This window comes from Onychomys torridus, chromosome 16 (assembly GCF_903995425.1).
Source record: "Onychomys torridus chromosome 16, mOncTor1.1, whole genome shotgun sequence".
NCBI classification, from domain to species: Eukaryota; Metazoa; Chordata; class Mammalia; order Rodentia; family Cricetidae; genus Onychomys; species Onychomys torridus.
The window spans coordinates 2,064,902-2,079,094 of record NC_050458.1 but is presented as its reverse complement, the minus strand read 5'-3'; the positions used below and the strand labels follow the sequence as shown (position 1 = coordinate 2,079,094).

The window sequence follows — 14,193 nt, the reverse complement described above, 5'->3', positions numbered from 1 at the left end:
TCCTCCACGTGTCCCGGAGTCGCGCGCGAACTACAATTCCCATCATGCGCTGCGAACCTTCCCGGGGCGGTGCCTGAGGCAAAAGCTCTGGTACCTAGGGGGCTGTGGTCAGAAGAGTGTAAAGAGTTGCCGTGGAGTCCTCTTCTGGAGGGTCTTCGTGAGAGGACTAGCATGTCGTCCGTAATCAGAAAGGTGATCAGCACCACAAAAGCCCCGGCGGCCATTGGTGCCTACAGGTAATGTTTCTTACGGTAGCACTGAAGGACGGGGTGTGCGCGGGTCTGGAATTTGGAACTGCGGCCGCTGGAGGTCTGAGTGGAAAAGGGTCTCAGAACCAACCCCTTATAACGCGCGAGGAAACTGAGTCCAGAAAGGGGACTTAGCGCCCAGATCCCCTCAGGGAATAGGAGAGCCTTAGTGTGACCAGAAGCTTGCACTCCTGGGACTTTGCCCCATCTGGAGCTGCATGGCTCGGGAGCCGTGCTTGCCACTCGCTTTCTCTGATTAGAAGTGGGATCGCCCACCCACCACCCACTCCCTCGGCTTTCGTCTTTGTAGCTTCTGGTTTTGGTTTTCGTGACAACTTTATTGAGATATAAAAAACAAGTCATAGAATTCTCATTCCTTTAATGGATACAATTCAGTGGCTTTTACTCTGCTCAAAAGTTGGGTGGCCATCACCACTTCTACTCCCAAAACGTTTACACCCATCCTGAAATAAGCTTTCCCTACACATAACCTCTCCCCCTAGCCCTCACAGCCACTATCACTCTAGGATTTACCTATTAAAGACGTGCCCTCTAAAAACAATCATACCCTATGTGGTCCTCTGTGACGGGCTTCTTTTCCTAGCATGAAGTTTGACCTAATCCTTTCTTAATTCACAAGAGTAAACCCGTCAACAGATATGCTTGACCCATATGGACAGTTGATGTCACAGCAATATTCTGCAAATCCCTGTATGTCTATCCAAGTCCCTGGTTTTTACAACATGTAGGCATGTACTGTGATGCTTATAAATGGTTTGCCACTGTTTGTTTATCACTAATATCAAATGCAGGTAACACCAAAAGTGATTTTTGAAATTGCCCTGTATACTATAACTAAACACACATGTACTGGATGAAGAAAAAAAAAATCACCCTTTGCCATTTATCTTCACTTGCCAGAAGTGCTTTTAAATAGAAATGGTACTCTCTTTTCACCTCGTTTTGTGGGGACTGTGCAGGACAGGGTCTCACTGTGTATGCAGCTCAGACTAACATGGTACCTGCTGGTCTGTTTCAGCGTTCTTATCTCTGAGATGGGGGCCAACACACCTGGCCTAAAGCCTTATTTTCTCAAAATGCCTCAGCTTCAAAAATCCCTGGATCGTAATTTATGTTTTCTTGCAAACTTTCTCCTTGCTAATTTCTCTTTGAGTATTCACAAAAGTATGTCTAGAGCCAATTTTCCTTTTGAAAAAGTAGTTTCTGATCTCGTGTCTCTTCACTGTCAATCAGAGCTGAAGATTTTCTACAGCTGCAATATTTCAAAAGTGGAAGCTGTGTAGTGGATGCCAAGTACTTAACTGATGCAAAAATGTGTGAGAAGTAATGCAGTGTGAAAGGCCCTCACCTATATAGCAAAAAGAAAGCATTAGTTTAGTGGATGTTATGTGGCAGGCACCATGGAACCACCTTTTCTCCTCTAAGCTGTCTCTCCATTTTTCAAAAGGACAAGATCAAGGTCAACCATTTCAAGGTCATAGTCTGCAAGTGAAATTCTCTAGAGAGAATTCCAATGTGCTGAGCCTTTCAGCCCTCAGCGTTGGGATGGATGGGGTGTTGTCACTAATTAGCTAGTCAGCTCAGCGCATTTCAGGACACTGAGGGCAGAGTCTGGGGGGATTGCAACATCAGAGCTGTTGTGTGGCTTTCCATTTTGTTAGCACGGCCATGATGTGGCATAGATCATGACCGATAGATCATGACGGGAAGCTTAATTGGAATGTTTTTGAAAGTTTTACTGCCCTTGGTTTTAGGGTTGGTTTGGTTTGGGGTAGATGTTTTCTGTGTGTGATTTGTTTAGACAATCTCACTCTCTAGTTCCAACCAGCCTAGAACTCACCACACATCCCAGACTAGCCTCACACGTGGTGATCCTTCTGAGTACAGGAATTGTAGGTTTGGACCATCATGCCTAGTGTATTTCTGGCCAGGAAGTAGAATAAAATGCTTTTAAGTGTCTAGAACCTGCGCAGGTGAGAGGGTTCAACAGGTAAAAGCATCTAATGGCTGATCCTGAAAGTATGTGGTACAAGGATAGAACTGACTCCTCTAGTGTCTACCATGGTGCGCCCACCACACGCATAGACACACACACACACACACACACACACACACACACACACACACACACACACACACACACACTAAAATGTATTTCAAAAAATTTAGGACTCAGCAGTTAAGAGCACTTCCTGCCCCTGCACAGGACCCAAGTTTAGTTCCCTGTACCCACATCAGGTAGTTGACAGCCATCAGTAACTCCAGTTCCAGGGGATCTGATGCCCTCTTCTGGCCTCTGGGTACCCACACACAATGTGGCATACATTCACACAAACATGTACACACATAAATAAAAATAAAGTCTATTTATAAAAACTTTATTTTATGTGTATGAAGGTTTTGTTTGCATATATCTATGTACACTACATACCTGAAGAGGGCGCTAGATCCCCTAGGACTGCAGTTACAGACAGTTGTGTACTACCATGTGGATGTCTGAAATCGAACCTGGGTCCTCTGCAAGAGCAGCAAGTGCTCTTAACAACTGAGCCAACTCTCCAGCCCCCAAATAAAATCTTTGGAAAAAAAAAAAAAAAACAAGACAATTTCTGGAACCTAACAACTGGATGAGTAGGATTCTCATTCCCGAAAAGTGTCAAGTAGCCAACTGTTTTTTTGTGAAATAACCTCTTTAAATCTTTGAGGTGTTTTACATAAATCAAGTAGCCTCAGCTCCAGTGACTACTTTTGATATTCTGAATACGTGGGTTTCTTTTTACTATCATAAAGTTTTTGATTGCTGATAATGCACTTGAGTTTAAACTCTCTCAACCTGAAGCTATTTTGTGAAGGGCCTAGAGCAAATGGCCTAACTCCACAAGGGGCAGTTAATAGTGTTAACTAGTGAGACTGATGAACCTGAGAAAAACCTACACACTAACACGCCTAATCGTTACCTGTTTCTGGATAGAGGTGAAGGACAGCCAAGAGTGGAGAAGAACCCTAGGCTCTCTGCATTGTCGGTCAACCTCCAGCACTTGAGGTCCCGCAGAGAATGTGGCTGTGACAGCCAGGACTGGTGGTGCTGACTGCTTAGTCTAGCAGCAGCAGCAGAGACACCATGCTGTGTGCAGAGAATCACCCCACACAGCTACAGAGGTGTGACTGTGCCCCAGAAGTTCACAGCCTAACATACTCTGGGAGATGGACTCAGAATAGAACATTGCCATAACATTCCTTAAAACCAGGCATAGTGGCCCAGTCCTTTCATCCCAGCACTCAGGAGGAAGAGGCAGGCAGACTCTGTGAGTTCAGGGTCAGCTGAGGCTACGTAATGGGATCCTGTCTCAAGAAAACAAACAGAAAATTCCTTGAAGCCCAGGGTGGGTGGTATGTGACTGACTGAACTTTGTTATCTGTGTGTTGTGGTGGCATATATCTGTAAATGCAGCACTCAGGAGGCAGAGGCAGGAGGATCACTACAAATTCAAGCCAGCCTAGACTACACAGGTTTCAGGCCAGCCAGGACTACATGATGAAGCCCAGTCTCAAAAGCAAAAGCAACCCTCCCAAAGTACTATTTTTGAGCAGGGTAGTGGTGCACACCTTTAATCCCAGCACTTGGGAGATAGAGGCAGGCAGATCTCTGTGAGTTCAAGGACAGCCAAGGATACAAAGAAACCCTGTCTCAAAAAAAATTTTTTTAAATACTATTTCAAGGAGGAGGCCTCTGTTCTCTAGGGAAGACACTAGTGGGTGTGGTGCTGGTTTCAGTGTAATCACAAATGAAAAGCAATGGAAGAAGGGTGGTTGAAGTATATCTCTATAATGCCATAGCTGTAAAAAATAATGAAAAAATGTGCATACAGAAGTTCACAGTGAAATGCAGAACTGCCTTTCTCCCAGTGGGTACCTTTGCTGTGATTCATCAAACAATGTATAGTCATCCACTGGATCAGTGGTTTGTTTGTTTATTGGAATCTTGTTTCTAAACATTCATGCAAAGTTTTAGATGTGTCTTCATTCTCATTTATATAGTTGCCTGGGGGATGGGGTAATCTGGGTAGTATGTTGAGTATATGTTGAATTTTAAGAAGTGGCTCAGTTGTTTTCCAGAGTGTGTCCTGTTAAGTGTGTATGAAGACGCCCAGTACTCTCCTTTCCCAGTGCATTTTGCTCTTCATGGGTGTGACATGTTCCTGGCACTGTGTGATATCAGTGGCATCTTAGAGTTTAGATTTGTGTATCTGTGATAGCCTCTTTCCTGTACTCCTTAGTAGTTGGAGTAGTTGGTATATCTTACGGATATCTACCAAAATCAAGTGCCTGTATTTTATCAGGTTGTGTATCTTATTATTATTTAGTTACAAGTTCTTCATATATTCTGGGTGCAAGTCCTTTGCTGTAAATATTGTAAATATGTTGTAAATATTCTCTCCCACCCTCTGACTTTTTTACATTCTTAAAGATGTCTTTCAATAAACAAAATTTTAATTTATTAAAAGTTATATTTATCAGTTTTTTATTTTACAAATTGTACTTTCTGTATCTTACTTAGTAAGTTACTATTTTAGTATTGACTTTTATGTTGTCTATTTTACATGTATATTGGCCTTTGTTCATTTCAGCCAAGCTGTGCTAGTGGACAGGACTGTTTACATTTCTGGACAAGTAGGCATGGATCCTTCCAGTGGACAGCTTGTGCCAGGAGGGGTAGTAGAAGAAGCTAAACAGGTGAGTCACCTCCAGATCAGAGGCTCTTTCTACCACTGTGTATACTGAGCAGTATTGATAGTCTATGACCCTGATTAGTTTGGTAGACATCAACAGATGTGTTTTCAGCTAGTCACTGCTTGATTGAAGATTTTTTAAAACCTAATTTTAGATTCATTTATTTTATGTATGTCTTAGAGATTTATTGTTGTGAAGACACACAATGACCATAGCAATTCTTATCAGGGAAAACATTTAACTGGGGCTGGCTTACAGTTTCAGAGGTTTAGACCATTGTCATCATGGTGGGAAGCATGGTGGCATGTAGGCAGACATGGTGCTGGAGAAGGAGCTGAGAGCTCTATATCTGGATCCACAGGCAGCAGGAAGAGAATGAGAAACACTAGGCTTGGCTTGAGCTTCTGAGACCTCAAAGCCCACTCCCAGTGACACACTTCCTCCAACAAGATATGTCTCCCAATATTGCCAGTTCCTATGAGCCTAGGGGGCTGTTTTCATTCAAACTACCACATTCCACTCCCTGCTTCCCAGAGCCTCATAGCTCTATCATAATACAAACTGCATTTAGTCCAACTTCTAAAGTCCCCATCGTCTATAACAGTCTCAATATTGTTTAAAAGTCCAAAGTTCAGAGTCTCTTCTGAGATTCATGTGATCTTTTAACTGTAATCTCCTAAAAAATTGAAGTGAAAAAGCAGATTACATAATTGCAACATACAATGGCACAGGATATACATTACCATTCCAAACAGGAGGAAAGGGAGAATATACTGGTGAGGAAGTACTGAGCCAAAGTGAGACCAAAAACCAGCCAGGCAAACTCCAAACTGCATCTCCATGTCTGACGTCAAAGTGCTCTTCAGATCTCCAACTCCATTCAGCTTTGTTGACTACAGCACACGTCTTTCTCTTGGGCTGGTTCCACTCCTCGATAGCAGCTCTCCTTCGCAGGTATCCCATGACTCTTGCATCTCCAACATCTTGGGTTCTCCAAGGCAATCCAGGCTTCAACTTCACAGCTTCACACAATGGCCTCTCTAGGCCTCCATTCAGTTATACCCCTGACAAATACCTGGTTTCAGCGGATTTCCTTAGTCAGAGAGAGATTCCATAACCCCTTTCTGCTATCCTTGACCCTAAAGCCAGAACCATGTGCCCAAAACTGCCCAAGTTGTGTTGCTTGTTGGGGCTGACCCCCTTATTCAATTACATCTTTACCAGCTTTCTGTTTTTGATGATTTTCCTTCACTGCCTAAGCTCAAACTCAGAGATCCACCTGCCTTTGCCTCCAGAGTGCTGGGATTAAAGGTGTGCAATACCACACCCTGCTCTAAACTTTGAATTCCTTCTCACAAGTTGGAAGTTTAGCTTGGTTGGGTTTTGCCCTGAGGTCACCACTCCCCTTATTCCATTTAATATCAGGATTTTCTTTAGTCTGTTTGTCTCCTTGAACACTTAGCTCTAGTCCATTTCCTGGTATCCCTTTTCTCTTCAGATAGTATATTTTGTAACTTTCCTTGCTCAGCCTGTTCCTTTTCCTTATATATAGATCTGCACAAATGTGGCTACTAAAAACAAAACAACATAGTCAACACTAGGCTATCTGGAAATATCCTCTGGCAAGCTGTAAATCCATAACTCTTCAATTAAGCCTCAGGCAGATTTGTTGGACAAAGGCAGAAAACAGACACATTTTCACCAAAATATCGTAAGAATGGTCTCTAGGCCACAAACTAATACTCTTCTCTGAAACCTCTTGAGCCAGGCCCCCCAGTTCAAATCATACTTAGCACCATCATCCATGCTCCTACTAGGACGGCCCATTAAGCCCCACTTAAAGCACTCAACTCTTTTTCTTTTCTTTCTTTCTTTTTGTTTTTTTGCTTTTTGTTTTTTTGTTTTTTGAGACAAGGTTTCTCTGTGTAGCTTTGCGCCCTTCCTGGAACTCACTTTGTAGACCAGGCTGGCCTCAAACTCACAGAGATCCACCTGCTTCTTGCCTCCTGAGTGCTGGGATTAAAGGCATGTGCCACCACCGCCTGGCTCAACTCCTTTTCTAATCCAAAATCTACATTCCTCCAAAGAAAAGCATAGTCTGGCCTATCACAGTAACACCCCAGTCTGGTGGTTTGAATAGGTATCGCCCCCATAGACTCATATGTTTGAATGCTTGGTCTATAGGGAGTGGCATTATAGGTGTGGTCCTGTTGGAGTAAGTGTGGCCTTGTAGAAAGTGTGTCACTGTCAGGGGTGGCTTTGAGGTCTCATATACTCAAGGTACACCCAGTGTGGGACACAGTTCACTTCCTTTTGCCTGTGGATCCAAATGTAGACCTCTCAGCTCCTAGCATCATGTCTGCCTGCCTACCACCATGCTTCTTGCCATGGTGATAATGGACTGAATCCCTGAAACTGTAAGCCAGCTCCAGTTTAATGCTTTCTTTTATAAGAGTTGCCAGGGTCATGGTGTCTCTTCACAGCAATAGAAACCCTAACTAAGACACCCAGTCCCTGGTACCAACTTCTATATTAGTTAGGTTTTTATTGCTTGAGCTTCTGAGACCTCAAAGCCTGCCCCTAGTGACACACTTCCTCCAACAACACCACATCTACTCCAACAAGGCCACACCTCCTATAGTGGCAGTCCCTATGAGCCAGCCTATGGGGCAATTTTCATTCAAACTACCACAATGTGTATGAATAATTTGCCTGCATACATGTATGTACACCATATGTGTGCCTGTTGGATTCCCTGGAACTGGTTTACAGGTGGTCATGAGCCACCGTGTAGTGCTGGGAATCCAACCCTGGTCCTCTGCAACAGCAGTAAGTGCTCTTAACCATGGAGCTGTCAATCCAGCCTCTTTAAGATGGTTTAACAATAGAGAAGAGTGGAAATCTCCTCCTTATCACCTGTGTGTTGATGTGTCCTGATAAGTTAGAAAGTTTATTTTCAGGGACAATGACCTCCCTCCTCTTCCCAAAGTATGTCACCACCACAGAAGTAAAAAAGTCAACATTTGTTAGTAAGAGTAAAACATCAACAATTATATGCAACATGCTTAAAAAAAAAAAGTGGAAGCCTAGTATACACAAAGTCCTGAATTGGATCTTTAGCCTCTCTCTGTCTCTGTCTCTCTCTCTGTCTCTGTCTCTCTGTCTCTCTCTCTCTTTGTCTCTCTGTCTCTCTCTGTCTCTGTCTCTCTCTGTCTCTCTGTCTCTCTGTCTCTCTGTCTCTCTCTCTCTGTGTGTGTGTGTGTGTGTGTGTGTGTGTGTGTGTGTGTGTGTGTGAGACACAATACACATGAGGAATTCTGTTCTAATCCTAAATGTCTATCTTTACGGGATCTATACCCTAGATAGAACACAACCTAAATGTCTATCTTTCTGGGATCTATACCCTAGATCTATGCAACTAATTTATACAAAAAGCTCTCTAATATTAATTACTATGTGGTAAAATCAAAGCAAGATACAGGATGAAATGTACCATATGCTACCACCATGTGTACAGTTTGTGTGTTGAAGAAAATGTATGTTTAAGATCTGGGTGTGGTGGTGCACACCTTAATCCCAGCAGAGGTAGACAGATCTCTGAGTTCTAGGCCATCCAGGACTGCACAGTAAGACCCTGCCTCAAAAAAAGAAAAAAAGAAAGGATGCGGGATGTAGGTATATTTGTGGATGAGGCTGTGGTTCAGTTGGTCAAATGCTTGCCCAGCATGCACAAAGTCCTGGACTTATCCCCAGTACCACATAAAACCAAGCATGGTGATGTGCACCTTTAATCCTGCATTTGGTGAATGCAGGATTATCAGAAACTCAAGACCGTCCTCAGCTGCATTGTGTGCTTGAGGCCAGCCTGTGTCCTGTCCGATAAACAACAAACATGGTTATGCTAGTATAGACATCACTGTTTCTAGAAGGATATATAAGAAATTTGGTTTTTATTTTAGGTGTGTGGGTGTTTTTCTGCATGTGCCGTGTATGTGCCTACTGCTTTCATAGGCCCAAAGATGACATCAGATCCACTGGAACTGGAGTTACGGATAATTGAAAAGAGTCATGTGGGTTCTAGAAATTGAACCCGGGTCCTCGGAAAGAGCAACTGTGCTCTTAACCACTGAGCCATCTCTCCAGCCCCATATACAAAACTTGAAATTGTGGTTATTTCTGGAGAGTGGGAGAGAAGGGATGAGGTATGGTTTTTATGATATATTTTGAGTAGTTTGCTTTATTCATATATTAAGGAGCTGGAGAGATAGCTAGGGGCTAAAAAGCAGCCTATTTCTCTTGCAGAGGACCCAAGTTTGCTTTGTAGCACCCACATCAGGTAGGTCACAGTAGCTTTGTGAGTACCTGTACTCACATGTATGTACCCACATAGAAACACACACACATACACACACACACACACACATACACGTAATTAAAAATAAATCTTAAAAAAATCAAATATTATATTGTTACCACCTAAATGGAGAGGAAGAAGAATAAATTGAGGCTAGAATTTTTAAAATAAGGTTTTTCCAGAGACCTCAGCGTCAAACATATATATAAAACTCATTATGGGTTGGGGATTTAAATCAGTGGTAGAGCGCTTGCCTAGCAAGTGCAAGGCCCTAGGTTCAATCCTCAGCTCAAAAAAAAAAAGAGTCACATGGGTGAAGTTTCCAAGCCACATTGGACAAAACTCATTATTAATGATGGTGTGATTATTTGAGGTTTATTTTGGATTTGGGGGAGAGGGGTTGTTTTGGGTTTTGAGACAGGATCTCATGAAGCTTACTCTGCAGCCATAGGTGACCTTGAACTCCTCATCCTCTTGCCTTAACCTCCCAAGTTAACCAACCATATCCATCTCTATTCCAGTATTCCTACAGAATAATACAGTCTTTTCACTACATTTCAGAAAGATTCAGTCCACTAAAGGAAACCAATACATAACTGACTGTGTGGAAACATCAGTTAAAGTAATTCTATAACATTGGCATCTCTGACCTCTCTTGGCTTGATTCACAGGCTCTTACAAACTTGGGTGAAATTCTGAAAGCTGCAGGCTGTGACTTCACTAATGGTGAGCAACTGTGTCTTTGTTCAGTGTTAGTTGCTGGGTTTTGTTGTTTGTGTTATGTACAGTGCTCAGGGTTTAACTCATGGCCTCATGCATGCTAGGCAAGCATTCCACCATTGAGCCACACCCCTACCACTGTTGATGTGTGTTTGGTGTTTCCTTGGGCATTGTGAAGGACATATGATACCCGACAACATGTCATTCCATGTCTTTGTTGCTAAAGGTTGTGGCTTTCATGGTCTGGAAACAACACTTTCATTCCACTTCTTCAGTCCCGTTTGAGTCCTGTTCTCATTGAGATAGTCATAAAATCATACACTGTTTTTCTAAGTCTTGTCTTGAGTATGATAAATGAAAACTTTTATCTTCTAGTGGTAAAGACAACTGTTTTGTTGGCTGACATAAATGACTTTGGTTCTGTCAATGAAATCTACAAAATGTGTGAGTAATTTGTCTTTATTCCTGCTTACTTTTAAAGGGAAATAAAACTGCTAATATAAATGAGTATCATTGTCAAGTAAAAATGACAGAGATATTAAAATGCTCTATTGTCCTGAAACAGTCCACCTTCTGCTTGGAAACAGACAGGATGCCCTCTTGGAAAAGATCTAATAGTATTTCTCTCGAAGTTCTGAAAAATAGAAGATACATAAACCTACCAGGTTCTTTTTCCTAAAGCTTAATTTTATTATTTGTTTCTTTGCCTTTTTAAGCCTTACCCTAAAGTTTTTCTAGACAGATAGGCTTATTGCTATTGCTGTGATATGATCTAGCTACTGTCTTTGTTCTGGCTCTCTCTGAATCAGGAGTTGTTATTTAACATTTTCATGCTTGGGTTTCTTAGTATGTAAAGAGAGGACAGTGTTCTGCTATCTTAGGAGGCTGCTGGAATGATTAAATGAATCACCCTATAAAGTACTTAGAACAGATGCTGGCACTCAGCAAATGCTACTGTTGCTGTCATTGCCAACGAGGAGGAAGTGGGTCCCTGTCTCCTGGTGGGATGAAATGAAGGTGTGGTGTGGAAAAAATATCAGAGAAGGCTGAAGTTAATGGGAAAGTCCTTGCTGAAGATAAGGATCCATTCCCTATTTTGGTAACTGCTCCATAGGTATCCTTTTAAAGTCCAAACCCATTCTCATCATTACAAGACAAAAATGCCAGATTATGTCTTTCCTTGTTTTGTAAAATATTTAGAAAGTACTAAATGTCATAAAATCATGTGGCAGACTATCTTGTCAGAGAATCTGAATTAAGCTTTTCTGAAGTGTCGCTTGTGTGTGGGTACTGGCCAGGTCATGAGGCAGTTTGCAGATTCTTGCTTCTGTTGCTGAGGCTAACCTGACATTCTACATTCAGATTTCAAGAGCAACCTTCCTGCCAGAGCTGCATACCAGGTCGCCGCTTTGCCCAGAGTAAGTACGCAGTAAGAAGGCCAGTGCACGGGCACACAAAACCTGTCACTCTGAAAGGACACTTAAAAAGAGTACAGTTCCTGTTTCTCAGAAATATAGTCCACAGGGAAAGTCCAGATAACTGCTGTGACCTAGGAAAAACCGGAGAAATCTTACAAAGCAACACATGGTCATGACACAACCTGAAGATTGAAATGATGAGAAACGCCTTGAAGAACAGTCGCGTTGTAACATTACTTAGGGAATGAAATTTGTGCAGGGTTTTAGTTCTGTAGTAAACCCTTCACCTGGAGGAGTGGTGCATTGTGGGCCTTCCTGTGTGTTGCCCTGCAGTCTGACTTCATGCTTCAGTGTCCTCCTTTCAGTAAGGACTTCTAAAAATGGAGCACAGTGTAGAATTCTGTGGAGACCTGGACAGCCTTTGCTCTCTTACTGAAGAAAGCTCTACATACCAGCAAGGTGTGAAACTAACTCTCTTCCTAGTTTCTCCTTATTTTAGAGTATTGCCCAGAGTATTTGGCTATTATTATTATTATTATTATTATTATTATTATTATTATTATTCATCCTAATAGAAAAAGATTCACTTGGCTCTCATATAATCGTCTAGACCTTTCACTGGAGCGATGCTCTCTAAACCACTGGCACACAATGCCACCACTGTGGTTTTGGTGTTTCCTCACTAGGGCCTCTTTCCTGTGCATCCTGCCCATACTAAACACCTGCAGCAGGTCCTGCTCTCTTCCTGTGACTCCAGTAAAGACAGTGTCACCCAGCACTGTCATCTGTTCTTTCAATTAGCTGTCACTGGGAAGGGTCATTGAGTGTAGTTGAAAAAGCTTTAAACTTGGAATCAAGAAACATGAGTTTGGTCATCCACTGTTCGTCTTTGCCACATGGGACAACTTTACCAGCCTGTTTCCAAGTCAGGCTGCTGTGGGTATCGGATGAGCTAATGCTGTGGATGTGCCTAGCATGGTAGCCTGACTTGTGCGGGCTCTTAGTGGATTCTCTCTATTCTCTGCTCCCTATGACGAGATTAATGGTAAAAATACTATGTTGCCATTACTTGCATATGATTTTAGAAGGAATTATTGAACCTTAATTTGTATTAAATGACTGAGATGGTAACTTTTTTGTTTTCCTTACAGGGAAGTCGAATTGAAATCGAAGCAATTGCTGTCCTGGGACCTTTCACCACAGCATGACTATAAGTGGCCATGCTGATGTTGACTCTAGATTTCTTTGGAATGTCTTTCACACCTTAATTTTTACAAATGATGCTGGGAAGTATAAACGTGACCAGAGTAGCTGAGGTAATTGTGGAAATAACCTTATATATGTAGACTTGACGTGAATTGGAGATTACTGAGTGCACTGGCTGATGTTCTAATTGTACTTACATACTCTGCTGAGTGAGGGAAGGCTCAGCACAGCTACTCAGATGAGCATCAGGGAAGGGACCAATGAGCTGTTGTTCATGACAAATAGTAAAGAGCATACTTAATTAATTAAGTTATATTAATTTGCTCATGTGAAATATTTAATTCTCATGTTAAAAATAGGAAACTCAATCAAAATACTTAAACTTGAATAACACAGGAGAATAGAGTGAACCAAAATCTTACACAGATAATATTTTTCTAATGGAAATAAAAATAAATGTGTAACTTTCCCTTCATGTGGTGGTAGTCTGTCTCTCTCTCTCTCTCTCTCTCTCTCTTTTTTTTTTTTTTTTTTTTTTGACACTTTAATTATACATCAAAAATACTGCCTACTACCTGGAATGGTGGCACGTGCCTTTAATCCCAGCAATCAGGAGGCAGAAGCTGACAGATCTCTGAGTTTGAGGCCAGCCTGGTCTACAAAGCAAGTTCCAGGACAGCCAGGGATATGCAAAGAGACCCTGTCTCAAAAAAACAAAATAATAATAATACTGCCTAATAAGAGAGGAGTAGAGGGCTGGAGAGATGGCTCAGAGGTTAGGAGCACTGGCTGCTCTTCCAGAGGTCCTGAGTTCAATTCCCAGCAACCACATGGTGGCTCACAACCATCTGTAATGAGATCCCGTGCCCTCTTCAGGCCTGCAGGAATACATTCAGGCAGAACACTGTAAACTTAATAAATAAATAAATCTTTAAAAAAAAGGGGGGGGGAGTAGAAATTGTGAAGTTAAATCTCCAGCTATTTCATTGCTCAAAATTTATTTCTGACATTCTACATTTTTACACTTAGAATTAGGTTGTGTATAATTATTTTAGTTAGGATTTCTAATGCTGTCAAGAGACACCATGACCATGACAACTCTTATGAAGGAAAACATTTAACTGGAGCTAGATTACAGATTTAGAGGTTTAGTATGTTTATCATCATGGTGGGACATGGTGCTGGAGAAGGAGCTGAAAGTTCTACATCCAGATCAGCAGACAGCAGGAAGACACTGGGCGTGGTTTGAACTTCTGAAACCTCAAAGCCCACCCCAGTGACGAACTTCCTCCAATAAGGCCACACCTAATAGTGTTGCTCCCTATGGATCTATGGGGACCATTTTTATTTAGACCACCACAATTATCATATGTTTATGCTTAAAGCTTTATGTGTGCCGGGTGGTGGTGGCACACTCCTTTAGTCCCAGCACTCAGGAGGCAGAGCCAGGTGAATCTTTGAGTTCCGAGTCCAGCCTGGTCTACAAAGTGAGATC

General features: G+C 42.2%; 1 protein-coding gene across 1 annotated transcript; it reads left to right on the top strand.

Annotated features, from left to right (window-relative positions):
* Positions 1-58: 58 nt before the first annotated feature.
* Positions 59-13,173, top strand: Rida (reactive intermediate imine deaminase A homolog). The gene is made up of 6 exons (XM_036208287.1): positions 59-236; positions 4,898-5,003; positions 10,026-10,080; positions 10,450-10,518; positions 11,437-11,492; positions 12,644-13,173. Exons 1-6 carry the CDS (start codon positions 172-174, stop codon positions 12,698-12,700), a joined length of 408 nt encoding a protein of 135 aa, XP_036064180.1. The 5' UTR covers positions 59-171; the 3' UTR covers positions 12,701-13,173.
* Positions 13,174-14,193: the final 1,020 nt, after the last annotated feature.

Coding starts and splice junctions, on each gene's coding strand:
- Rida (XM_036208287.1), top strand. CDS start 172: ATGTCGTCCGTAATCAGAAAGGTGATCAGCACCACAAAAGCCCCGGCG. Junction 237..4,897: donor GCGGCCATTGGTGCCTACAG/GTAATGTTTCTT, acceptor TGTTCATTTCAG/CCAAGCTGTGCTAGTGGACA. Junction 10,081..10,449: donor AGGCTGTGACTTCACTAATG/GTGAGCAACTGT, acceptor TTTATCTTCTAG/TGGTAAAGACAACTGTTTTG.